Source organism: Cottoperca gobio, chromosome 1 (assembly GCF_900634415.1).
Source record: "Cottoperca gobio chromosome 1, fCotGob3.1, whole genome shotgun sequence".
Classification (NCBI taxonomy): Eukaryota; Metazoa; Chordata; class Actinopteri; order Perciformes; family Bovichtidae; genus Cottoperca; species Cottoperca gobio.
In genome coordinates, this window is record NC_041355.1 from 344,156 (window position 1) to 370,194 (window position 26,039).

At 39.3% G+C, this 26,039-nt stretch overlaps 2 protein-coding genes across 3 annotated transcripts; one reads left to right on the forward strand and one right to left on the reverse strand.

Annotated features, from left to right (window-relative positions):
• Nucleotides 1-706: 706 nt before the first annotated feature.
• Nucleotides 707-14,988, reverse strand: LOC115013049 (E3 ubiquitin-protein ligase pellino homolog 1-like). Its single transcript, XM_029439015.1, has 7 exons — nt 14,808-14,988; nt 6,659-6,856; nt 3,675-3,804; nt 3,032-3,133; nt 2,594-2,791; nt 2,323-2,511; nt 707-1,828 (listed from the first exon to the last, which is right to left on the reverse strand). The coding sequence occupies exons 2-7, from the start codon at nt 6,742-6,744 to the stop codon at nt 1,250-1,252; spliced, it is 1,284 nt and encodes a 427-aa protein (XP_029294875.1). The 5' UTR covers nt 6,745-6,856; nt 14,808-14,988; the 3' UTR covers nt 707-1,249.
• Nucleotides 14,989-15,470: 482 nt separating this feature from the next.
• On the forward strand, nt 15,471-23,232 carry LOC115010618 (equilibrative nucleoside transporter 2-like). 2 transcript variants are annotated; one of them, XM_029435297.1, is made up of 12 exons: nt 15,471-15,614; nt 17,038-17,104; nt 17,179-17,260; nt 17,621-17,772; nt 17,864-18,006; nt 18,922-19,056; nt 20,485-20,582; nt 21,080-21,155; nt 21,332-21,441; nt 21,793-21,901; nt 22,203-22,288; nt 22,747-23,232. In XM_029435297.1, the coding sequence occupies exons 2-12, from the start codon at nt 17,064-17,066 to the stop codon at nt 22,942-22,944; spliced, it is 1,230 nt and encodes a 409-aa protein (XP_029291157.1). In that variant the 5' UTR covers nt 15,471-15,614; nt 17,038-17,063; the 3' UTR covers nt 22,945-23,232. The 2 variants fall into 2 exon arrangements, with proteins under 2 accessions (XP_029291157.1, XP_029291149.1); XM_029435289.1 differs by having other exon boundaries at nt 15,473-15,614; nt 21,329-21,441.
• The last annotated feature ends 2,807 nt before the right edge of the window (nt 23,233-26,039 follow it).

Below are 26,039 nucleotides of genomic sequence, written 5' to 3' on the forward strand. Positions count from 1 at the left end.
ACACTCAAAGTACTGTGTGTGGACACGAGTGTGTGGGATGTAATTACATTTACTCAGGTACCGTACTTAAGTACACATTCAAGGTACTTGTACTTAACTTGATTATTTACATTGTGTGCTACTTTATATATTTCTACTAAAGCTCATATTTGGCTTTTTAACGTTTGAAGGTTACTTTTGAGGTTAGATTAGGCTACTACCTGTTTTAATGTAATAAGTAATGTAACTATTTTAAGTACTTCATCAAAGTAATGCAACCTATTAAATTTGATAACTTTTTATTCACCAACTTTTTTATTATTAACTGGAATTGAATGACATATTTTCTCAGTAACTGTGACAGATTACATCTACATTTATTTTGTAATATTAAAAGGTGGAAGTTTGGCCTCATGGTGGCGCTAGAGGAGGCGTCAGACATCCAGAAATCCTCCCCTTGGTACGTAATGCTAATCTGGTCGGGAGTTGTTGAGATGTCATGCTCTAGACTTTGGTATAGTTTAATTATTGATTATTTCTTTTATATTAATTGTGTAAATATATTTTCCTGTGCATGTCTAAATGTACGTATACAGGAGCATTTTGGGGTGCACCATCGAACATGAAAGTGTTTATTACTTGTGTAACTACTGTTCATTCATGCCTGTATATTTACTTACATTCAGTCTGGATGTGTGTGATTCAAATCACAAGACAGCAGCTTAAAAAGGTTCCCAAGAAATATATTTTGTTATGTTGTGATACAAAGCTCGTATTAGAATCATAAAATACAGTTAATCTGTGTTCAAAAAGGGAAACAGCGTTACAGAGGAAGGTCACGGGATTTCAGAGAAAAAGATCACAAACAGAAAAATGTTGTGGATCACGAAAAGTTCGAGTTTGTGCCACAATATTGTTTTTAACATTTTACTGCTTAAAAATTCAGTGTTTCCCAAAGAAAGAGCCGAAACAAAACTGTGATCATGTCTTAGTGTTAATATCTCTTTAATGCAGTGTGAGACATTAAGGCTTAGTTCTGCATTACATTTACAAAACACATTACTGAAGAGGCAAAGGAATAAATAAAAAGACAAATCAAACATCATCACAGTTTAGTCCAGGGAAGAAGGTTCACCACTTTAGAGGAAGACACTGAATCATGAATGATGTTCAACGAAAGGAAACAACCCGGTAATTAAGTTAAATTAAGTTATAAAAATTAAGTTCTAAAAAGAACTCATGGTTCTGTGAGATAAGAAGTCTCTAGTTTCTAGTCCAGCGGGCTCTGGAAGATGAGTCTGATGAAGCCGGACTCTCCACTCAGCGGCTGGATGCAGAACGGGCAGGCGGCGTGGAAGGTGTGCGTGCCGTGCGGCAGCGGGATCTGACTCCAGTACGCAGTCGTCTTCTCCGAGCAGACGTGACCGCAGGGGACGAAGGTGTGGGTGGGGGGCTCCGCGTCCACGTAGAAGCCCGCCTCGCAGCCCAGCCACAGCGGCTTGTAGGGGCCCCGCGTCCGGCACATGGGGCACTCTCTCTCCTGACACTCCGCCTCCACCTCGGGGTTGCGGCGCCCCCCCCAGCCGTGGTAGCCGTGCACGTGGCCGCAGCGCAGGTACGCCCAAGGCTGCTTCTCGTCCAGGACGTCTTTGCGGCGAAGGCTGGGGAAGGCCAGCGTGTTGAGGCCCACAGGACACTGCGGCCGCCCGGCGTTCAGCTCCTGCCGGAGCGCCTCCAGGTGTTTGACGGTCGGCGTGTGTGCCAGGCCCTCGGCCGTCCGCCACAGCAGGGTGGCACCGCACAGGTCGACCAGAGACCCGTCCATCAGCTCGTTAGACTCAGGGTCCATCTGAAGCAGAAGATTTGACAACATGACAACACATCGTGTTGAAGTTTGATGAGATAAGATTTATTGTCCCGAAGGAGAAATGCCTCCTGGGTAATACTGCTCCTCACAGACGCATCAACTGAAAGACTCCAGCCAAAGACACAGTAATATATTACATACGAAGATAAAGATATAACATTGGGACATAAAAACTATAAATACATAAGCATTCATAAAATGAGGGAAGGAATCTTAAGAAACATAAAAGGTACAAAGTGCACGACACTAAATGCCTCCTCGCTTGATGAACCTGTTGTTCTTGTTGTGAGTTATAGACGCTGGTAGGAAAGCACTAATGAGCGGGTACGTCCCGTGAATCAGAGTACACAGATCGACAGATGGTGGCAACAATGTTCAAAGAAACGTAGCGATGACGTGAGTGTTCCAACAGTGAGTCATTTGTTTACATTAAAAACACAAAGCACAGCGCCCGTGCAGAGCCGGGGATCACCCACCATCTTGCCCCTCTGCTGAGACGATCTGGTTTCCCGCAGCGTGAAGACGTTGCCGCAGACGGACATTTCCCTCCACAGACCAGGTTTGGAGCCCTGACTGAAGCCGTGGCGCGGGTGCATCACCAGAACGCCGTTGGTGGTCAGTCCGTCCATCTGACCGTCCTGCATCCTCCACTTGGCTGCTTTCTCCTGAGAAGAGGTCAAATGAACTTCTTATTCCACAGGTAATGAATCTCAGTCTCGTGCACCTGCAGCAGTTACCACAGCGTACCCCGAGGAAGATGTTCTTGGAGGAGTCGAAGCCTGCGGCGTAGATCCGTGCAGCGTAAGGAGGGTTCCTCTGGCAGATGATGCGGCAGGCGAAGCGGGAGATGGTGCTCTGAACCGTCTGGCCGTCAACATGGCTCTGACCACCGGGCAGCGTGTCGGTCACCACAAAGTCAATAGGAGTCTCTGTAGAACGACCAATCTGCAGAGAGTCGGAACACCAGAGCGTAGAAAAGTGGTATAATTATAGAATATTTATTAATGAATACGAGTATTTTAATGGTGTAGTGATTTAGAGATACTTCACACACGGTCAATATTCTGAGCTGTGGTGTAGAAGTATGAAGCAGCAGAAAATATATTCAGGTCATGTACAAGTACCTCAATTGTACTTAAGTAAATATACTTAGTTACTCTGACACAGAGAGGAGACGCTACAGACCTGGAACATGTCTGTGTTGCTGTCCTGCATGTACTCCACCACCACCGTCTGTGCCCGGGACAGAGTGTAAGAGATGCTGTGCTGCTCCTTGTTGCTCACAGCCTTCACAAACACACACGAGACGCTCTGTTACGATGTGTTTCAGACAACTGATGGCAGACTTTAATAATGATGCAGTAAGTCTGGAACACAAAGACTCCATCCAGATTTACCACAACTTAAACTGTGACGTGTCCGTCCAGACTTCAGCTGATGCTCCCTGATGCAGCTCCAGCAGTGCTGACACTAGACTAACCTTTTATTGTGAAGGTTGAAGAACATGTTGATAAAGCAACACGTTGCCTGTTAGTTCCAGCTTGTTAGAAGCTTTACTGTGATCCTGACACTGAAACAGGAAGTAGTTCCTGTGTGAATCTGCACACATGTTGATGTTCAGCTTCCAGTTTCTTTAACCTGCTGCTTTCTTCTTATTAATCTGTAGCTCAGTGTTTCCGTGCCTCGTTAGTTCATTAAACCCCGTTTAATATTCCTGAGCCAGAGCTCAGGATCTTTTGTGTAGCTTACAGAACATCTAAAGGTTTCGCTCCTGTACTGCTCGTCATCGGGCCTGATGCTCGCTGTTACTCGTGTGTTGGGCTCTCACCTTGGCAGCCAGAGGCGTGCAGGATGAGTGGACAGTGCTGGGTTTCACACCGTTGGACTTGTTCCTGCGACACAGAGCGAAGCGACTTTTCCGCCTTCCCTTGTCACCGTTGGGCAGCGTGCCGTTACACCTGGACACAAGATGGGAACTGTCTTAAAACATTCACAGAAGATCCACACAGCCGTTCTACAAAACTGCTGCATTGATTTTAATCAAGTATTATTAAGATTTATAACGCCCTAAAAAGCTAAAGAGGCAAACAAGCCGTAAGACTACTTAATAAATGACACACACACACACACACACACACACACACACACTCAAAGTTCAATCCAACCGCCGTGCAATATGTGCATTATCGCATTAATTCTTAACGTTTTCCTTAATTAATGTCTATATCTCTAATATTTTACACTTATATTTAATTGTATTATATTTTACGTGTCTTATATATTTATTATTTATTGTTAAAATAATTGTACATGATTGTATTTGTGTAACTGGACAATAAACATCTTGAAACTTGACTCTTGAAATGAAAATGTACATATTGTGATCATAGAAATGTACCAGAAATAACAACGTTCATTGTTCAGTGATGAGACAAAGTGACAGTCTGCGGACCCAGACAGCTTCACTTCAGTTCTGGATACAGTAATACAGAAGCAAACAAAAGGTCTGAAACCTCCAGAACCACAGGCGCTCTCGTGTCCCCAGTGAAAAGCCTTCCGTCAGGACGTCAGCTGCATTCTTTGCAGTGGTGAAGTTTCTCGACACATTAAACTGAGTTTAAGATGAGTTGTGCGGATCCCTAACGATACACACTAACTGCCAGAGGTGGGATAAAGTCATTGTTTTGCAAAGTAAGTCTCAAGTCTTGGCTATGAAATCCTCAAAACCACAAGTCCAAGTCCTGAACTTTGTGTTCGGCGTCCTGGAGAAGTCATTATGTGCTTCACTGAATGTAAATGTGCAGAAATAATAAATGCTTTTTAATACCTAAGTGCCTTTGGTATGTATTTTAATATTTAGTTTCATTGTTTTTCTTTTTTCTCTTTCCTTTTGTTAAATCTATTATTTATTATATTATTATTTATTATTATTTTTCATTATTAATATCATAATTATTATTTTAATTATTTAAAACAAAAAAACGTTATAACATTTAAAAAGAATGTTATATATTCCATTATAGATCTTTGTACAGTTAAAATGCACACCGTTTATTAACATTTATCACTTTTATATATATATATATATATATATATATATATATATATATATATATATATTGTACATATCCACCCATTCATTCATTATTTATTTGCATTATTTATATGGTTTACAACTGAAACACTTGACTTCTATAAAGACATTTATTTATGTTGTTGGTGCTTTTATATATTTTATTAAATAAACCTATTTTTCCACATACTTGTTCCTAATATTATCTTTCCCCCTTTGTTGTCCTTTAATTCTGTTTATTATGTTGTCTTATATTAAGTTCTATATATGTCCATGTAGTTAGATTAAGAGCAATGAACACAAATGGAGTTAAATTCCTTGCATGTGCACGTGATCGGTGAATAAAGCGCACGTTAGTGTGTTAATCTCTCTAATGCAATAATCAACAAGTCCAAGTAAAGCACCCGAGACGTCTCCTCACATTTCTATTTCTAAACTGTGTGTGTGATATAAACAATGCAACATGAAAACATGTTGTTAATCTGTTGGAAGGTGTATTTGGGTTTGTTTGCTCGGCTGAACTAAACACTTCCTTTCAGTGGAGACAGGAAGCTTCGTGGGGCAGAGAAAGCTAAAGAGCAGCTTCCGTTTCAGTCCACCTTAAAACACAAAGCAGGACGCTGTAATGTGGTTTAATATTCGCTTGTTAAAAACAACTTACAACTGAACACATCATTTCTTTGCAGATGTCTTTTGATCCTGAGCTTCATGTATGAAATGAAGAAAGCGAGATGTTGTGGGACCTTTAATTAAAAGTGTGGCCGGAGGTTATCTTCAGAGCCAGACTGCTGCCAGCCGCAGGTCAAGTAAACATTTGAGTTCAGTTAAAAGTAGAGCCATTCTTTCACGGGATAATGCAAACTTCCTGCTTTTCAGATAAAGCGACGGCCACCTCCTTTTTGTTAGACAAACTCAGACCACCCCAACTCCACGGTGGCTCCACTGCAAGACACAGAGCGACTATAACAAACTAAATGGCTCTTTAAAATGAAACCCTACGACCAGCGTAATTGCCGGTTACTGACTCTCGCAGACTGTTTGGTTCCACATGTGGACACTATGATACGAAAGGCAAACAAAAGGTCTGAAACCACAACAGCCACAGCTCTCCTGACGTCTCTCCACCTCCCTGAACCACAGGCGCTCTCTTGTGCCCGCAGTGAAAAGCCTTCAGTCAGGAAGTCAGCTGCATTCTTTGCTGTGGTGAAGTTTCTCGACACGTTAAAGTGGAAGAGGCAGTTCTGCCGCTCCTGAACGATTTCATGCGGTACATAAACATGTCCATAAGAGAAGACTTTATTTATTCTGAGGCTGAGTGTAAACAGTTGCAGCCCGAGTGCAATCAACGATCTTAACTTAACAAAGTGTTATAATAATAATAAGTTATAAGTAAGAGAGCCTTGTTTACGTGTTTGTTTTACTAACTGCTTGTTACGTCGTTGTTTCTTGTGTTTGGTGAAAGACAAATGTCTAATCCAAAGATTATTCTATTCTGTCTCATAGTGATCGTCTCAACGTGTCCCTGAAAGCACCACGGAGATGAGTTTCAGCTCCGACTGAATGAAGGTTTCCTGATAAACAAATAAAGCAGGCTGTGGTGGATTACTACGTGAAGCAAGCCAGAAAAGATTCTTTAGAAAGTGAAATCAGCAGTAATGTAAAGCGCACACGTAGAGCTCCTTGTTGATGATTTAGAAGTTCTGACCAAAGCTGTGAAAGCTCCTCAGGGACCTTCTTACCCCAGCACAATGAGCTCTCCATATTTCACTGGTCCTTTGGTGGAAGCAGGGGAGGTGGAGATGTTCTCCTGACCGAGCGAAAACATCTGTGCGGCCTTCAGGCGGGGGGGGGAGGGGGGGGAGGACTTTCCCACTGTCACCCTCAGAGCGTCTCCATCCGTGCCGGTACACACACACACACACACACACACACACCACCTGCAGACACAATCAGAAGAACTTTTTAACATAAAGTTGCATTTTCCCGGAGAAAGCGTCATTTGAATATTTCATTTAAAATTTAAAAACCTTCGTCAGACATTCATGCAAACACACACAAAAGGCTTGAACACAACACCATTGATTCCTCACTACAATACACCCACACTGTCTTTGTGCGGCAACAGTGGCAGACAATGTACGAATTCACTCCAGTACAGTGAGTGGGGTTGTGAGGTGTGCGTCCGTCACGGGGTGACTCACTGAGCAGCGCACTGGGACTGATGTTATAACCCTTTGTACCCTGAAATAAAACAAGCCGAGTGTCGTTCAGAAGCACAACTCTGATGTCAAAAGGCCGAAGAGGAGACGTCACCAGAGACCCACGAGCTTCACAAGCGGCTGCAAAGACTCATTAAACCACACAGATGAATCGTTATGTTATATTCTGCTGTCGCCAACGAGTTTCTTGTTAGAGGTTCAGAATACAAATCAAATCACATGTATTTATACAGCCCAACATCACTAATTATACATTTGTCTCAGTGTTTACAGACTGTACAGGATATGACACCCTCTGTCCTTAGACCCTCTGTCCTCAGACCCTCTGTCCTCAGACCCTCTGTCCTCAGACCCTCTGTCCTCAGACCCTCTGTCTTTAGACCCTCTGTCCTTACACCCTCTGTCCTCAGACCCTCTGCCCTTAGACCCTCTGTCCTTAGACCCTCTGTCCTCAGATCCTCTGTCCTCAGACCCTCTGTCCTCAGACCCTCTGTCCTTACACCCTCTGTCCTTAGACCCTCTGTCCTCAGACCCTCTGTCCTCAGACCCTCTGTCCTTACACCCTCTGTCCTCAGACCCTCTGTCCTTAGACCCTCTGTCCTTACACCCTCTGTCCTTACACCCTCTGTCTTTAGACCCTCTGTCCTTAGACCCTCTGTCCTCAGACCCTCTGTCCTTAGACCCTCTGTCCTTAGACCCTCTGTCCTTAGACCCTCTGTCCTCAGACCCTCTGTCCTCAGACCCTCTGTCCTTACACCCTCTGTCCTTAGACCCTCTGTCCTCAGACCCTCTGTCCTCAGACCCTCTGTCCTTAGACCCTCTGTCCTTACACCCTCTGTCCTCAGACCCTCTGTCCTTAGACCCTCTGTCCTCAGACCCTCTGTCCTCAGACCCTCTGTCCTCAGACCCTCTGTCCTTAGACCCTCTGTCCTCAGACCCTCTGTCCTCAGACCCTCTGTCCTTAGACCCTCTGTCCTTAGACCCTCTGTCCTCAGACCCTCTGTCCTTAGACCCTCTGTCCTCAGACCCTCTGTCCTCAGACCCTCTGTCCTTAGACCCTCTGTCCTTAGACCCTCGCATCGCACAAGGAAAAACTTCCTAAAAGAAACCCCATAATTAAAGGGGGAAAAATGGAAGAAACCTCAGGGAGAGACTGAGGAGGGATCCCTCTCCCAGGACGGACAGACGTGCAATAGATGTCGTGTGTACAGGATAAACAACATAGTACAAATACAACATTTGACAGAAATGATGTTGTGTTGAAGAAGCACCGAACAGGTAGACATCACATTTAGATCGGTGCCTTTCCTTTAAGACACTGACCCCGTGTTCCCTTAAAGTTTTGAAGACAGGCATCTTTATATTTAGTCACGCTTCAGTTTGTGTTATCTATGCAAAACCACCGATAAAGAAAAAACCAAAGGAAGTTACAACTCAAGAGGAAAAGAAACTTAGAGCAGAAGATGCTTCGCATGTAAAAACATTTGGTTTGATAAACCCAAATGAACTCACGAGGACTACCAACGAGATTTAGGGATTTCTTTGTGCGTTCAAATGAATTCTTGACGTTGGGAACGGTAGTTTAAAGTCCACTTAGTAGATTTCTTCTAAGCTTTCGTGAAGAACATATTGAAAATATGACACAGGCTATATAAAACCCTTTAGTCTGATTCTGCACAAAGCCAAAACAACCTACCGTTCTTCTGTGTGAACATCTGTTTGCTTTAATCAGCAGCTTCCATCTTGTTTCTTTGTGTGTCTCCTGCCACAGACATCTTCACTACAAATGTTTCTTAGTTCCAGTGGAGCATTACATTTATCTGACACATAATGTATGATATATATATATATATATATATATATATATATATATATATATATATATATATATATACACACTACTTATCTTCTCAGTAGTATCCACAATGTGCTCCACGTTGAAGAATTACAACATTTTATGTATTTGTTAGTGATAAAAACAGAATAATTTAATATTCTATAATAATAATAATACAATGCTTTTAAAAGAGACATTTTGCACAATGAGTACTTTTACTTTTGATACTTTAAGTACATTTTGCTGTTAATACTTTAGTACTTTTTCCAGCACGGCTTAATCAATTAATTCTGAGAGAAGAGAGGTGTGGATCACACTAACACATATCCAGAATATATTATCTGTCATTGAAAAACAGCTGGAAAACATAATTTACCCACTGAAATGAAAATGAAGTGGATTGTCTCCATGTTTAGCTGATATATTTAACTAAACGGAGAGAGTGAGGTGGGTTTCGCTGAATGTTTGACACATTTATAATATGTTAATGTGATAAATACGGTTAATTACAACCGGCTACAAGTCTCTCTGAAGCGGTGTCACAGCAGGGTTCCTCTGCGAACAGACATTTGAGATCACAGAAGCCAAAAGACAGGAAACAAAAACAGCATCAAGAATTAGGTTGAACTGTGGAACGATGAAGAGATGGTGAAGAAGATAAGCATGTGCTGAGAAACACCGCTGTTAACTATCAGACACATCTGACCTTAAAGGACTCACTTTACAAAGAGTTCTGCGTTAGAGACATTTCCCCTCCGATGACCTTCAGTGGTGAGAGATGTTAAATGACACACAGAGACCCCCTCTACACCTTGTGTCATATCCAGATTCTACGTCGGTAAATACCACACACCCTGTTTCTGAAGCTTCTATATATATCTCTTAAACCTTCTGGTGACGTAAAGCAGCCAAACGCTTTTTACTTCTGCCGATTGAATTTACGCGTCAAAGAATCATAAAAGTTCAAACGTTGAGATTATCCTGCTGAACAAAACGTGTAAGTATCATCAAAGTGTGTTTGCCACTTATAGAATATCCACTGGAAGAATCCCGTGTGCGGAGGGAACCAGTGCTAACTTCTTCATCCCTGCACCACGCTCTATACAAACTGTGGCCGACCTCGAAACTAACTTGTAGTTCTGTGTATTGTCGACTGACGCTTCCCACCTCCTCTAACCCATTTCCTGGGGGGAAACCCTGCGGCCCTGTTGGAAATCTGTCGTGTTCAGCGGGTGAAAGACATTTATAGATCCGCGTAAGATGAAAAGGGATCCTCGCCCCTCCATCGTGACCAGAGCTTATTTCAGTGGCCATGAATACAGGCAGTGAACTGCAGGAGGACAGAGACCCATTGACCGCCTGTAACTGGACACCAGATAAAGAGGACGACTTCACTCCTCCACAACAACCGCTCTCTTGTCTCTTCCCTCTCGTGACGGAGACGTAGCGTCCCCCGCTAGTCCAACATCGAGGTGAATCACCCGTCGCCCGGCTCACGCCGCGGATCAAAGCTGATTTTTACCCCTCGCTTGTGACTCAGATCTTATGGTTTCTTATCATCAACACAAAGCTGCGTGGAGCCGAGGTGATGCTGACAAACTGTAGTCAAGACTACAGGTTGAGTGAAGCATCAGCAATTCATGGCAACGAGTAAATCTTGTTTCCCAGCATTTAAGTTATTTATTTATTATCATTTGCACAACAAATACAGAGAAGCGATCGTTGGAATGAAAATCTGGCTGGTTAAATATGTATTTAAAAAGAACACGTAATTAAAAAAGTATAAAATAGTGCACAAGTTATAATATAGGGATAAAATATAATAATAAATAATTTATATAGAATATAATATATATTTATATAAAATATAATATCTATTTATATAGAATATAATATATATTTATATCAAATATAATATATATTTATATCAAATATAATATATATTTATATCAAATATAAAATATATTTCTATATTTCTATATATTATATTTATATATAAAATGTAAAATACAATACATATTTGTGGTAGAAATAATATTTGCAGAGTGTAAGTGTAACTAATAACCTGAGTTTTATATGATTATTTATTTAAAAAAAGAAACTAAGACATAAAATAGTGCAGAAGTAGAAAAAATAACATACGGTATATAAAATATATATATTAGTGGTAGAAATAATATACGTCAACATATTAGAGTTTCCCCCAATTAATCAGAAGAGTCAATGCAACAGAGAGAAATGACAGAAATCAGCTGTGAACGTGAAAGAACAATCAGTCCCCTCGAAATAAAGTGATAATTAGTGTGAGGACTCTGTGGCAGCTGACAGATGCAGAGTGGTGCTGAATTTAAACTTGTAAATGATTTATTAAGAGATGAAGCAAACAGGTAAACAGGTCTCACTATCATCGCCTGAAGCCTGAACCACGAGGGGACATAAGTGGGTTAAACATCTCTGTGTCTTTGGGCTTATCTCAGGTTCTCTGGCTCACTTTCAAGCGGGGTAGATCAACACGTGACATAACCTACGCTGCACGGCTAACCCGCTCCGAAGCAGGTTAACTTCACACAATAAAAACCTGCCATGAGCCTGACTACTGAGTTCCCCCAGGATCCTGACAAAAGCAGTGGCTTAACAATAAAGCAATATTTACTTCTACAGATTACTGATCCAGACTTCGCATGTGTTTTAAAACAGAGCTTCTAACAAACAACGGGATAGTTTACCAAACTAAATAACTAATGTCGATTCCCAACACCTTCCAGATTACTGAGATGCTTTTACTCTGGTACTCCATCAGCAGCTCAGAACACGAGAAACACAAAGCGTTGTCTTTTATAAGAGTATTAATCATCACAGCTGAACAGGTTGTTTTAGGTCAGCGGACAGAAACAACAATATGTTTTCCATCGTGAGTGAAAAAGCTCCCAGAATGCACCCTGATTATGAGGCTGTGTCAACACAGTATATTGTAAATCATTCATTGGACTGTAAACACTACGGATCTCAGTCCTAACCCAAAATCAAACATACATATTTTTCTTTGTGAGTGTTTTGGTGTGAGTTGCCGAGTCTTGGCGGTATCTGCTGTGGAGATGTTTTCCTTATCTCGAATGTAAGAACTGAATGACACTCAAAGCCCCAAAAAAAGACGTTTGATAAACTTAACGGCAACGTCTCTTTCCAGATATCACGACCTGGTTACTCGAGATAATCCACAGACCTTGTTGTGAGCAGTTTCATGTAGGAACTATTTTATCTCGGCCGAACTACACCCAGCGTTGTTAGGTCCTATTGGGCTATTTCTTTAAGGGTTGCCACAGGTTGAATGTTTTGTCCGAAGTGTATATGGTTTGGCAGGGGCAAATATTTAAGTTCTGACTTTCAGACCTGGCAACCCCGACTACACCGCCAACCGTATCACTAGGAAGCACGAGAGGCTTGTGACAGCGCCAGGTGTAAACATTAATGGCGTCTGAGCTGTAACGTTGGCTAGCTCAGGTGAACTCAGGAGAGCCTTCAGCAACTCACACAAAGATTAAGATTAGATTAATAATAGAACAAGTAAGAGGAGAATGAACTGTCCCTTTAATGTGTTAACATAAAACCTGCCAATAACGTAGTGGTTTATAAACCAGTAAATCAAACTCTTTGTTAAATAACAGTGTTTGCTGACTGACTCCTCCAACCTACCAAACACAGACCAGACGCGCACTGAAGGAGCGCTTCACCAGCCGGGTGTGTTTTCACACCGGCCCCGGCCCACACACACAACTAACCCCGGTCTCTATGACAACAGACCGAGATAAAGGCTGTGGCTGTGAAGTGTCACTGAGCAGCCCGTCAAACTGTCTCCATGACAGGCGGAGGGTGGATGTGTGTGTTGGTTGGAGGGACAATACCATCAGTGCGCACTAATGATTCAATTAAGAGCAGATTAGGGCACGAGTCTGGTCCCATTACTGCTCCATGTAAACAGTTTAACTGTTTAAATCTAAATTAGGACACATCTAAACAGATTATCTAAAATCATCAATCTTTGAAATGAAGCACAACAGATGTAAAACCAAAGATCAATATCATATTAAAATCAATATAATGAAGTTTATTTATTTATTTTACATTTAAAACATTAGGTTCAGGGTTGTCCATCTGCTACTGTGGCTGGTGGATTCCAAAACCTACAAGCCCCTCGATAGATGAGCAATGTTTTTTGGCTGGTTGGTGAAGCCAATCGAGCAGCCGCCTTCTTTTATTACCAGCATTTGGCTGCTGGCTGGTGCTACTTTACAACCCTGATAGGTCATATGATATATTGTAAAAGAGCCAAACAAAGGTTAAAGTACATTGTCATACTTAAAGAACTTAATAATACAAAGTTTTGTCAGTAATGGTCTTAATACAGTTTGGCGATAGTTCAATATTATCATCCAGTGAAATCATATTGTGTTAATATATAATATGATTTATCATAAGAGTATTTTTGGTATAATGATCTGGTGTCACACAATGCATAACAATAAAACTCGGTTTGATTATTTCAAGCGATTTTTGCCATATCGTGATATATTTAATTATAATTAATATATATAATTAATGTTACATTTCATAATAGTTAGCTGAAGAAGGGTGGTCTTTACAGAAGATCTGCAGGAAACAATGTATTCATATTGTGATACTGATTTCAACCATATCGCCCAGCTCTAGGTCAAAGATGGCTGACTCCTTGAACTGCGACCATCACTTCTGCTCCCCCCTCTGCTTTAATCCAGCCAGACCAAACTTTCTCCAGGGTTTAGGTCAACATGTGCGTGTGGAGAAGGGGTTGACGTGTCTATAAGCTTTTAATATGAGTGGACAGTTGGACAAAAAGGGCCAACTTTCAAGTTTTAAATGGGGAACAATAGCAGCGTCTGTGGGGACAGATGCTCTGGTAGGATGGTGCATGCTAATCAGTTTGTGTGGCCGGAACAAAAGAGGCCAGCTGGGCTACACGGAGCGGGACGGACCGGCCTGACAACCACGACCACTGCTTTAGCCCTGCTTAGGTCAACATACTACATATATACATGATGCTAAAAGGTATATAGACATTAAATAATATTTACAAACACCCTGTAAAAACTTAAAATTGTAAATTCAGTACGACACACTTTATACACACACATTATAGATTATAGGACATTCTTTACTTAAGTAAAAGTACTTATACCACATTGTGGAAATGCTCCACTACGACTAAAAGTCCTGCATTAAACACTTTACTTGTAAAAGCACTTTGAGTGGTTGTAAAAGTCTAGGAAATCGCTTTATAAATGCAGTCCATCTACCATTTACTACAGTAAGTATGTAAGTATTATCAGCTAAATGTACTGTCAATGTACCCATTGTGCAGTAAAGCTGTCAGACAATGTAAAAAGCATATTTACCAATGAGATGTAGTATACAGTTGCATTATAGAAAATGTGTACTTAAGTACAGTAACGTTACTTGAGTACTTGTTACTTTATACACATATATAACATTAGCATTATTGTATATATTTTTTTGAAAACTTTTGAAAATAAAAAAACGTTATTTTCCATTTATAACTTGTAATTATGGATGCTTAGATTGAAACAGCATGTAAAAATATTAATAATTAGTCATTTTAAGTTATTAGTTACAACAGCTAGTTAACGTAAATGAACTTTGGCCGGTTAAAGTTCAGGACTAAAAACGTAGCTAGCTTAATGTCAGTTAACGCTAACTAGCTTGTTGTTTAGCATAATTTAAAAGTTATTAACTTTAATAAAAAATGAAGATAAACAACTTTTTAAACAACAAACTTACCAAAGTTACAGTCGTCCTAAATCATTTTCATCACCCGTGTGTGTCCGCTCCGGTTACCGACGGTGTTAACTGTTTTTGAGCAGAAAAACGTGTTAGCTAGTCGGAAGTCTCCCGGTAGTTTGACAAGTTTTCATCGGCAGAGGACTCTTTAAATTGAACAAAAACTCAGTGAGGTTTGGCTTCGTCTCCGCACTGACCGCACTTCAGCGTAAACTGTACCTACTTCCGGTACGCATTTCAAAATAAAACTGGGCATTTCAAAGGTGATTGATAGAGTAAGGTGATGTGCACAAATTACTTTTATTAAACTGCTAAAAACACAGTTTTTAATAAGTGGTGGAACACGATTTAACTTGAGTTAAAGTACAAATACAACAATGCAGAAATTCTACTGTATATATGTAAACATGCAGAGCAGGACTAACCAGCCTGGCAAGTTAAACTATAAACGTCTTAGCTCCTGGAAAATGGGTCACATCCTTCATGCCAACACTTGGTGTGACACAGTGTCCCTCATCATCTTCTTCCTCATACATAGATAACAGCTCATGCTTTTGACAGATGCATGTTAATGCTTTTTACTCAGAGATCCTGTATTTGCAGAGGTTATAGTAGAGATAGCAGTGTGTTGAGCCATCTAGTGTTAAAGTTGTGAAATCGCAATAAAGTACATGAGGTTTTAGTCCCGGAAGCAGGAGGTCCTTCACATGAATGCGCCTGCACACATCCCGCGCACGGATTCATTCAAACAGGACCTTGACCACCTGTAAGACCCGCGAGAAACCAGAAACCTGCTCCAACGCTCAGGTGAGTTGTACTGCCTTGTACCAGTTTTGCTTAAATCTGGCGATTTTCAAATGGGCTTCTGAATGGTGTATCACATGAAGTGTTATTACACCACGCGACTATAAAGGCGCCATCAATACAGGAAGGCGCGTTAAATACATGTTTCCGGTGAATTAAAAGTTATTTACAGTATTAATAAACACTAGATAGACCTTTCGGCTTCTATAACCAAACACATAGTATGTAATATCCACATTAACCAGCCACATGAGATAAACGTGGCTTTTCTACATTTACATTTACATTTGTAGAGAATTTGCTCATAAAAGCAGCTGATTTATAATATTAATAATATATTGATATTATACAAACAAGATCTAATATATTATAGAAATCATGTTTGCATGCAGGACATATAGTAGACTAGTCCACGTGTAGTGTTGCCAGATAAGTAGCCTCATTTGTGTTTTTATTTTTGTATATTTTGTGTGTGTGTAGGAAAATAATCTATCCTGTCGTATAGTAACATCATTTATATTAGATTAAATTAATTCAATCTTTATTTATATTCGAGATATCATAACAACTTTCTTTTGTCACAGAGTTATGACAGAATAATAATGCAAAAATAAAATGAAAATGTTTTTTGATGGTCATCCGTCGTTGAGGGATTTATGGGAACATAGCCGAACTTTTCGTTGGACCCCAAATGGCACGAAAAGTATCCCCAAATTATCACAACCCCTCCCAAACGATATTACCCGCCACGTTTATTAAAAAGTATGCGGAAACCTGCCCAATCTGGCAACACGCCTGGTGGGGTTTACCGTATGTGACGATGATGGAACCAGATGAGTCACAACATCCACACACACACACACACACACACACACACTGCACACACAGCGAGTGGATGTGTGTCCTCCAATACAAGTCTGCATTCAGAAGTTTACTAAAGTCAAAGTACAGAAGCATTATCAGAGAAATGTCATTAAATAATTACAAAAAATACAATATGATGCTTTGTTACACATTATTATCAGCTGATTAAAACACTGCTTATACATCAGTAATAATAATAATAATAATAATAATAATATAAAACTCTGAAAATCTGCAAAATGAGTCATTTTACTTTATGGTAATTTAAGAATAAATTCCTAACTATACTTCTGTAGGAAAAATAGAAATAAATACAGGAACTTGTACAATGAATTAGTTTTACGTTGTGGTATTGTTACTTGTACTAAAGTAAAAGTATCTGAATACTTACTAACACTGCAATACGATGCATTGTTACAGATTAAACTGTCTGTATTTCTAAGTAATTAAAATCAGCTGATGCACTGCTTATACATCAGTAATAATAATAATAATAAACTGTAAAGCTCTGTAAGTCTGCAAAATTAGAGTTTGCTTATTTTGAGGCTTCTCTTGACTTTAGTGCGGAAGCGTGACAGAAGCAACAGGATGTGGAACGAGAAGAAACAGACGAGTCCACCTGCCGACAGGTGAGTTTGATGTTTTGTTCTGAAGATTTTGTTTCTTATGTTCAGGTCGTGAAAGTGTTTTCTTGTTTCCGCAGCGGCCGGGCTGTAGGCTTCATCATCTTTTTCCTCGGGGTGGGAACTCTGCTGCCGTGGAACTTCTTCATGACGGCCTCTCAGGTTCCCACACCTTCTTCTTCTTCATGATCAAAAGACTTATTTATTGTCCTTTATTGTGTTTATTTTATTCTGCACTCAATAACAATCAAACTGTTGTTGGTTTATTTATTTTAAGAAAGGTTTTTATCTGATAAAATATATATAATATTTATTTATTTAAGAAGAAAGTGCAAATATAAAATACATTACTATCAAATATAAAGATTTAAAACAAATATTTAAACAACTGTTTCTGTAAATAAGAAAACAAGAGAGACACTTTGTTTGTTTACTTTAACGATGAATCGATTCTAATGGAACCTTCTTATGTTATTTAATACAAAGACGTTGAATGTTTCTTCTTCTTTGTTCCTCTTAAAGTATTTCAACCAGCGCCTCACAGCAGCAAACGTCACCGCCAACGGCACGTCGGGCGTGACAACGGAAGACTACAACTATGACAGCTGGATGGCGTTGCTTTCCCAGCTGCCCCTGCTGCTGTTCACGCTGCTCAACTCGTTCCTGTATCAGTGGTAAGTGAACGACACGGCAGCGTTGTGTACGTGCGGAGGACTCGTGGACGTGAATAAACTGGATTTGAATATTTCCCCTCTCGTCTCTCAGCAGAGTGACGCCGCGTCTCCGCGTGGCCCTCAGCTTCATCGCCATCCTCCTGCTCTTCTCCCTCACTGCCGCGCTGGTCCGGGTCGACATGCTGCCAGACACCTTCTTCTCCGTCACCATGGCAACCATCTGGTTCATCAACAGTAGGTCCACACACACACACACACACACACACACACATTTAAGGGATGAAAGACAACTGGACAAATGAAAACAAACTAAAGTAAAGACCTAATTAATTGTTAATGAGTTAATTGATTGATGATCCCGCTCGGTGGTAATTAAGAGCAGTTACCAACTACATCTCTTCTTTCTACTTCAGTTACTTTCTAATTAAAATAATTAGTTAAAAAACTAATTATGAAATATTGTTATATGTTAAGCTTCCCAAAAGTATTCGAAGTAATCACATTATCTCCTCTTTCACCTGCTGCAGCATGAAAGTGATGAACACATTAATGCATCAATAATTATAATATATAAATCTGAAACAGTACGTTTGTACTTTAACTCGATTAATCTGAAGTTGAAGGACATATATAAAAAGATATATGAATACTTAAATATCTGAACTGTGTTTACTGAAGGTGATTCCTGAAGGATCAGAGCTACAGCGATGTGTTCATCAGGACAGTTTATGCGTCACGGTTTAATGATGCAGCTGTTGTGAGAAATATTTAATACTTTAACAATATTTTAACAAAATAACTTTATTCAAATGAATCAATAATTATTATTTTATTGCCTAAATATGCTGAAAATAAGTGTTCTTTTATTTATTTTATTTAATATATGTTGTATTTTATCCCTATATTATAACTTCTTTTATGTCTTGAGTTCTAATTTTACTTGCATGATTTTATTTTTATACATATTTAATGAACATTGTTTGTCCACTGCCTTCTCTAATTCTTGTGCATATGATCATAAATTATAGTAATCTGACTGGAATAATGTGAAAAGTATCTTGGAATTAAGCAGTGTGTGTGTGTGTGTGTGTGTGTGTGTGTGTGTGTGTGTGTGTGTGTGTGTGTGTGTGTGTGTGTGTGTGTGTGTAGTGTTCAGTGCAGTGCTGCAGAGCTCTCTGTTCGGGGAGGTCGGCCTGTTTCCTCCGCGGTACAGCACTCTGTTCATGAGCGGTCAGGGTCTGGCCGGGCTCTTTGCTGCACTCGCGATGCTCGTCTCCATCTCAAGTAAGTAACAACTAAACTAACCGACAGTAATAATATAATGCTTCTATAATACAATATATAATAAGATTTAATGCTTAACATGAACACCAGAAATATACTTCTACTGTCAAGGGAGACAAACTTCATGCAGACGTCTTACTCAATTCTAAAAATCAATAAATAGTGAAACAACTTTGTAGGTTTCGAGATCTCAATCGGTGTTACAATAACTTTTACTATATATAAATATACACACATATATACACATATTCATATGTGTGTATATATATATATATATGTGTATATTTATATATATAAATATATATGTGTATATATAAATATATATATATATATAAATATATATGTGTATATATAAATATATATGTGTATATATATATATATATGTGTGTATATATATATATATATATGTGTATATTTATATATATATATAAATATATATGTGTATATATAAATATATATGTGTATATATATATATATATATATATATATATATATATATATATATATATACACATACACATATATAGTAAAAAGTTATTATTATTGTTTATTTATTGGTGTTCTTTTATCCTTTTCTTTTGTTTATTTTCTTGTGTCCTCACATTTGAATAATAAAGTTGTATATACTAAATAAATACAAAACCTTTTAGAGCATCTAATTATTATTTCAATCATTTTGGCAATTAATCGATTAATCTCTATAAAGTGTCAGATAATAAAAAATACCTGTGGACCCTCTTGTCCACAGTCAGGGATAATTATGACAGAGAGGAGGTGTAGTGTCACACACACGCTTTATTCTCACACAGGTATGGTTATACACAGGCACAGCTGACAGGTCGCTCTCCTGTCGGTCGCTCTGCTCCGCTGCTCTCCAGGCTGCGCTGCGTCGTGGCTGCAGAAGCGTCTCCGTCTAATCTCGAACCCAGCCTACTGCAAGAGAACAGAACCAGGCCATCACCGTGCATTTATTATGTGACTGATTACCTGATTCCGTTCAGCTGTCTGGCCTCCAGCTGGGACACTCCTGTCTCTCCCCAGCAGCCGGCGCCCTAACCCCACCCCACTGCCACAATACCCAAAACTAATTCTCACATTTGAGAAACAACCAGCGAAACTTTGACTTTTGTTCTTAAACAACGAAGATTAATGATCTAAATATCTTTTAGATTGACGAATCGATTTATTGACGAATTGTTTGAGCTTTAAAACTTTTATAAAACAGTTTAGATCTGACAGATGATATTAAATATAAACCTTTTACAGTGTAAAAATAAAACTACTGTTTGTAAATGACCTAAAACACAATACCAACAAAACTGTAATAATATATAATATATAATATATAATATAGCACAATGTGTCGTGAAAGAGTTTTAAATAAAAACCCTGAGGTTGTAAATGAAGCTGAAGTCTCTCGCTCGGCAGGTAACGCAGATCAAAGCTCGGCGGCGTTGGGATACTTCATCACTCCCTGTGTGGCCACTCTGGGGACTCTGCTGTGTTACCTGCTGCTGCCACACCTGGTGAGGACACACACACACACACACACACACACACACACACACACTGGATATTAAATACATTCATCTCTGATCCTGAACTGTATTAGTAACTCCAGCTGTTCACCTCGTTTTCACTCCTTTATATTATTTATTATTTTATTTATTCATTAATTCTCAGGGACAATGAACATCGATCAACGTCTCGCTAAATGAGCCAGTGTTCGCCAACAAGATCATTTTTAACTCTTGTCCCTCAGTTATTATTCTTTGATTTATTTTTAGTTAATTAAAAGTCTTCCTTTTATTGTTATTTATTACAATTTTAATATAATTGTCCCTTCTGCCAATGCTACAAATAAAATGATGAATATCAGCCTGAATAATTAAAGGAACTACATTAATTACTTTACACACACACATATATATATATATATATATATATATATATATATATATATATATATGTCTCTGTACAACCCACAGTATGATATCCTGACGCTGTCGACTCTCCTCTGCAGGAATTTGCTCACTTTTACCTGAACAGGAGAAGCGCTGACAGCGTGGAGGCGACGCAGGAACTCCTCAGCAGCACAGGTCGGTTCGATGTCTGTGACGTGTGTTCTTATCTTATTCTTATTTTACAGCTGATACAAGTCAAAGGTTCAGGACCGGCTTTCACCAGCTCTCCATAAATTCATTTCTGAATCTGAATCAGTTCGGGTGCTCACATTATTCAATGTGATACAACTTTATTTATTTCCTTTTAGAAGACAAGAAAGGCTTAAACAACAACGCTAAAGACCACGAGGCCAACGGGAAGTTCATCAGAGAGCAAGACGACAATCAGGAGCGCTCGTCCGTCCTGGATGTTTTCAAAAAGGTCAACGACTTCTCCGATTTATTATATTTAATAAATATTTGTCCAGGTGTGGACATAGCAGAGGTGTCTTAGCATTTTAGATTATGGTGGATTAATTAAAAATGGTGGAGTTGTTTCTCCTGCTTCGGTACAGCACAGGTCATCTGGGCTTCTTTCTGACTGTAAAGACTCCTGTTGCATAAATAACCAACACATATGCACTTTAATGTTGTATTCCATATATGAATAAATGTCCGTCCCCCCCCCCCCCAATCCTTACCCTTAATCTCATAGTTATTGCACGTGAGCCTTTTAGCATTTCACTGCAAACATTGAGAATATGAGTTTATATGAAATGTTCGTGTCCTGCAGATCTGGCTGATGGCTGCGTGTGTGACGTGTGTGTTTGCCGTCACCCTGTCAGTGTTTCCTGTGATCACAGTCCGGGTTCAGACCGTCTACACGGACATCCCCGCCTGGGGTGAGACGTCACATCCTTCTCTGCGTTCATGTTGGGGACACCAACCATGTCTTTTATCGCCTTTTACATTTTTCTTTTTTAGACATAAAAGACAGATTTTTAAGATACTATACCTCAACTACATAAACACACACACACACACACACACACACACACCTACACACACACACACACACACACACACACACACACCTGCCTATACGTAAATAAAACCTCATTGTAAAAGGTTCTCGATTCTCTTTTTGTTTTTGGAAGTGTTTTATATCGTCCAGCTGCTCAGTCCTGCTCTCATCTCTTTCAGACAAAGTGTTCACCTGCGTTTGTTGCTTCATCGTTTTCAACACCATGGACCTGGTCGGCCGCGGCGCCCCGTCTCTCGTCCAATGGGTGAGGCTGCTGCTCAGTGGTGGAGGAAGTACTCAGAAGTAAAAGTACTACAAGTGTAGAAATACAAGTAAAAGTCCTGCATTCAAAATGTGACTAAAGTAAAATTACAAAAGAATTAGCATCTAAATATACTTAAACGTAAAAGTACTATTTCAGAATAATGTATATTATTATTATTATTATTATTATTAATAATATAATAACCTATTATTAAAATAACCTATAATAATTGATCATAATTGATTTGTTGGTTATATTTTGTATTAAAGAGTTCACTGCATGTTTTTTATTTTTATTATTTTATTCTGCAGTTTTCATAGAAGTCATAAAATAGAAATACTCAAGTAATACTTTATACTTTAATACTGTAATTGTAAATGCACTTTCCACCACCACTGCTGCTGCTTAAATGTTTCCGTGGTCACATGACCGCCTCCTAAATGTCGATGTTTGTGCAGCCTTCGAAGGAGAGTCGTCTGTTTCCCGTCGCCGTGTTGTCTCGTCTGGTCTTCGTCCCTCTGCTGATGATATGTAACGTCCAGAACTCCAGACTCACCGTCTTCAGGCACGACGGCGCCTTCGTCACCATCATGGCCCTCTTCTCCTTCAGCAACGGATACCTGGCGAGCCTCTGCATGGCCTACGCTCCACAGTGAGTCACACACACTCAGAACAACAATGCAACATACTTAAGAAACAAAGTAGTGCAAGAGACATAATGGTGCAAGTAACATGCAGGAATAAGATCAAACAGAATGCAATATTTAAAGTCCTGCACACTAATAATATGTTATATGTGGAGTAAACAGATGTGTGTGCTGTTGACATGTAAGTAGTGACACCACTGTACTTAGATTACATTTTTACATTTCCTGCTACTTTCTACTTTACTCCACTACATCAGAGGAAATATCGTTTTACTCCATCACAGGTAACTTTGAATAATAATACAAAAGATAATGTGATATTATAGTAAAGATGAAACTTTATTGATTCCTTGGTGAAAACATTAAAGTTAAAATTATAATCCAATAATAAAATATTATTATTATATATAAGTGGGCGTTAGTTTCTCTCTACGTTAATGAGTGTGGACATGTTTGTGACGGTGTTCTCTCCGTCAGGTTGGTGGCGCTGTAAAGACTGCGAGACCGCCGGCTCGCTGATGACCTTCTTCCTGGTTCTGGGTCTGGCACTGGGAGCGTCTTTCTCCTTCCTGCTGGGAAACTGGTTTAGACAACGGGGACGCGTTGAACACGGAAGAGATCAGAGAAGAAGAAGAAGAAGAAGAAAAGAAGAAGAAAAGAGAAGAGAAGAAGCAGAAGAAGAAAAAGAGTAGAAGAAAAAGAAGGCAGAAGAAGAAAAAGAAGCAGAAGAAGAAGAAGAAGAAGAAGAAGAAGAAGAAGGTAACTTCTGGCAAAAAGTTAAAAAGCTTTTAACCCTCCTGAAGAAGGCGGTTTGTGCCGCTACGTGTGGGTTGTAACCCAGATCTATATATATATATCTATATATATATATATATATATATACAAACACAATAAGATATATAATATTAATAAGAATAATATAAACACAATAATATATATTTATATATATATATAATATTAATAAAAATATCAATACAATAATAATAAGTATAATATGTATATACACAAGTGTAATAATACAAATAAATATATATATATATAAATAAATATTAATAAAATAATATACATTAATAAGCGGTTAGGTCAATGTTAAACCAAAAGGAAATGCAAAAGCACTAAACGATTTAACTTGGAGGCTCAGATCTACCTGTACAAGCATTGTCTGTTTTTAGTATTTCACCATCTCACTAAAAGCTTTTGTACTTTGGACATTTCTTCTTTTTGAAGTGTTTGCAGCTGCTTCACTGCCGACCTTTATTCTTTGAAGACCACGAGAGGTTTACGGGTAACTAAACATATTGATGTTTTGTTTTATGTCACTATTAAAAGGACTTCAGAGTGCACGTTGATCACTCAACTTTGTTTTCTTTTTTCATGTGTAATTTATCTTTTAATGTACAGAATGTATTTTTACTGGGTTTTGATAAAGAATGTTTTTTTAGATATTATTGTATTTTTTTGTCATAATGCTGTTTTTTTATAACTGAAGACATTTAATGTTTTGCTTATTTATATGTTTTTATCTGTCTTTACATTTTTTTTTATATAAACTGAAAAGTAATTTTCTGTTGCTTTCATCGTGAAAAACTTCGAACATGAATAAAAAATGATTCATATTTGAAATGAGAAATGTATTTTTACTTTTCAAGCGTGGAGTCTCTGTTTCCTCTTCCTCCAGCTCAGGCCCTTCCCTCTGACCTCCTGCTTCCTCCCATTCTTTCTCTCTTCACGGAAAATGAAGAGGAAAGTTGCGACAAGAAGTTTCACATTGAAAATTAAATTAAATTCCAAACCAAAGATCGAGACGCTGGAGGTGAGAGTTTAGTGGACTCTTTATTCTTTTCTTGGTTTCTGGACCTAAAATTAAGTTTTTGTACAAACTGATACTTACACTTGTTATATTACTGATGAAGTAGAGCTGACTTCAACACAAGTACAGTCCTGCATTAAAAACCTTTAACATGTAGTTAAAGTACGTGCAGTGAGATTTTCCCTGTGAGGTTCAGTACATGTGATGCTTCTGGATTAATATTCCTGCTGCATTAATGTGTGTGTTGTGTGTTACTGCTGTACATGTTTAAGGTTGTTCTAATGTTCCCTCCTTTACATCCTGTTGGTAGTGTAATCTCCATCAATGCATCATATTCTATAAGATCATCATATGTTTGTAGCGTCTCTGTCCTGTGAGAACCACGTGTCTCTAAAAAGTCTACTTTTCATGAGCTCCTCACAAAAACAGCCTGTTTTCAGCTTTGTGACGATGATTACAGCTGATCCAAGAGGCTTTTTAAACACTTTATTTATCTGGAGGAGGAGGAGAATCTTCTCAACACATAAAGGAACACTTCATCACACAGTGTATCACAAACACTCCACACATCTGGAGTACAGGCTTCACACTGACAGGGAGGGGAAACTGTGACCAGTAACTGAAGCTGTCAATATTTTGCTCTGAGATGTAGCGGAAGTAGAAGGATACTCTGGTTAATACAAGTAACCTTGAAGCTGTACTTAACGTACCACTGATCATACCTTTAACAGTACACAGTGTATCCCCAAACTCTGCATCTTCATCCTCCTTAACTCTTTCATGTTTGTTTCTGCTCCTGCAGCGTATCGTGAGTGCACAGAGTCTGAGCGAGGACGATATAGAATGAGATGCTCGAGAAGGAAACGACCCCCCCTCCTCCTCATCCTCCTCTTCCTCATGTAGACCCCTCCCTTCCATGACGACCTGCCAACGCCTCGGCCTCCATCACTCAGGCCGACGTCCATCACTTACCAGCAAGGTGGTCCTTTAGGGAATTAGTTTTTATTCCTGGTTTATCGATGACCAGTAGGTTGTTTTTTTACTTAATGACCCGTTTGGGGTATTTAAGAGGTTCTTGATCATAACGGCCTGAGAAACACGAAGGCCCGGCCCCCCCCTTCACAATCATTAGTTACGTACTGATTAACTGGACGGTGGGTTACACATGAATCCGCTCCTTCCTTCAGGGTGGTGTCGCACACCCCCAGTGTACTGTCCTGACAGGTCGGTTCATTATAATTCAGTCCGAGAAAGTTACGCTCTGCAAAGTATTTATTGTTTTCGTTATCAGTCG

Coding starts and splice junctions, on each gene's coding strand:
- LOC115013049 (XM_029439015.1), bottom strand. CDS start 6,744: ATGTTTTCGCTCGGTCAGGAGAACATCTCCACCTCCCCTGCTTCCACC. Junction 2,792..3,031: donor GCAACACAGACATGTTCCAG/GTCTGTAGCGTC, acceptor GACTCTCTGCAG/ATTGGTCGTTCTACAGAGAC. Junction 1,829..2,322: donor CTCAGCAGAGGGGCAAGATG/GTGGGTGATCCC, acceptor CTTCTGCTTCAG/ATGGACCCTGAGTCTAACGA.
- LOC115010618 (XM_029435289.1), top strand. CDS start 17,064: ATGTGGAACGAGAAGAAACAGACGAGTCCACCTGCCGACAG. Junction 20,583..21,079: donor ACCTGCTGCTGCCACACCTG/GTGAGGACACAC, acceptor TCTCCTCTGCAG/GAATTTGCTCACTTTTACCT. Junction 21,156..21,328: donor GGAACTCCTCAGCAGCACAG/GTCGGTTCGATG, acceptor ATTTCCTTTTAG/AAGACAAGAAAGGCTTAAAC.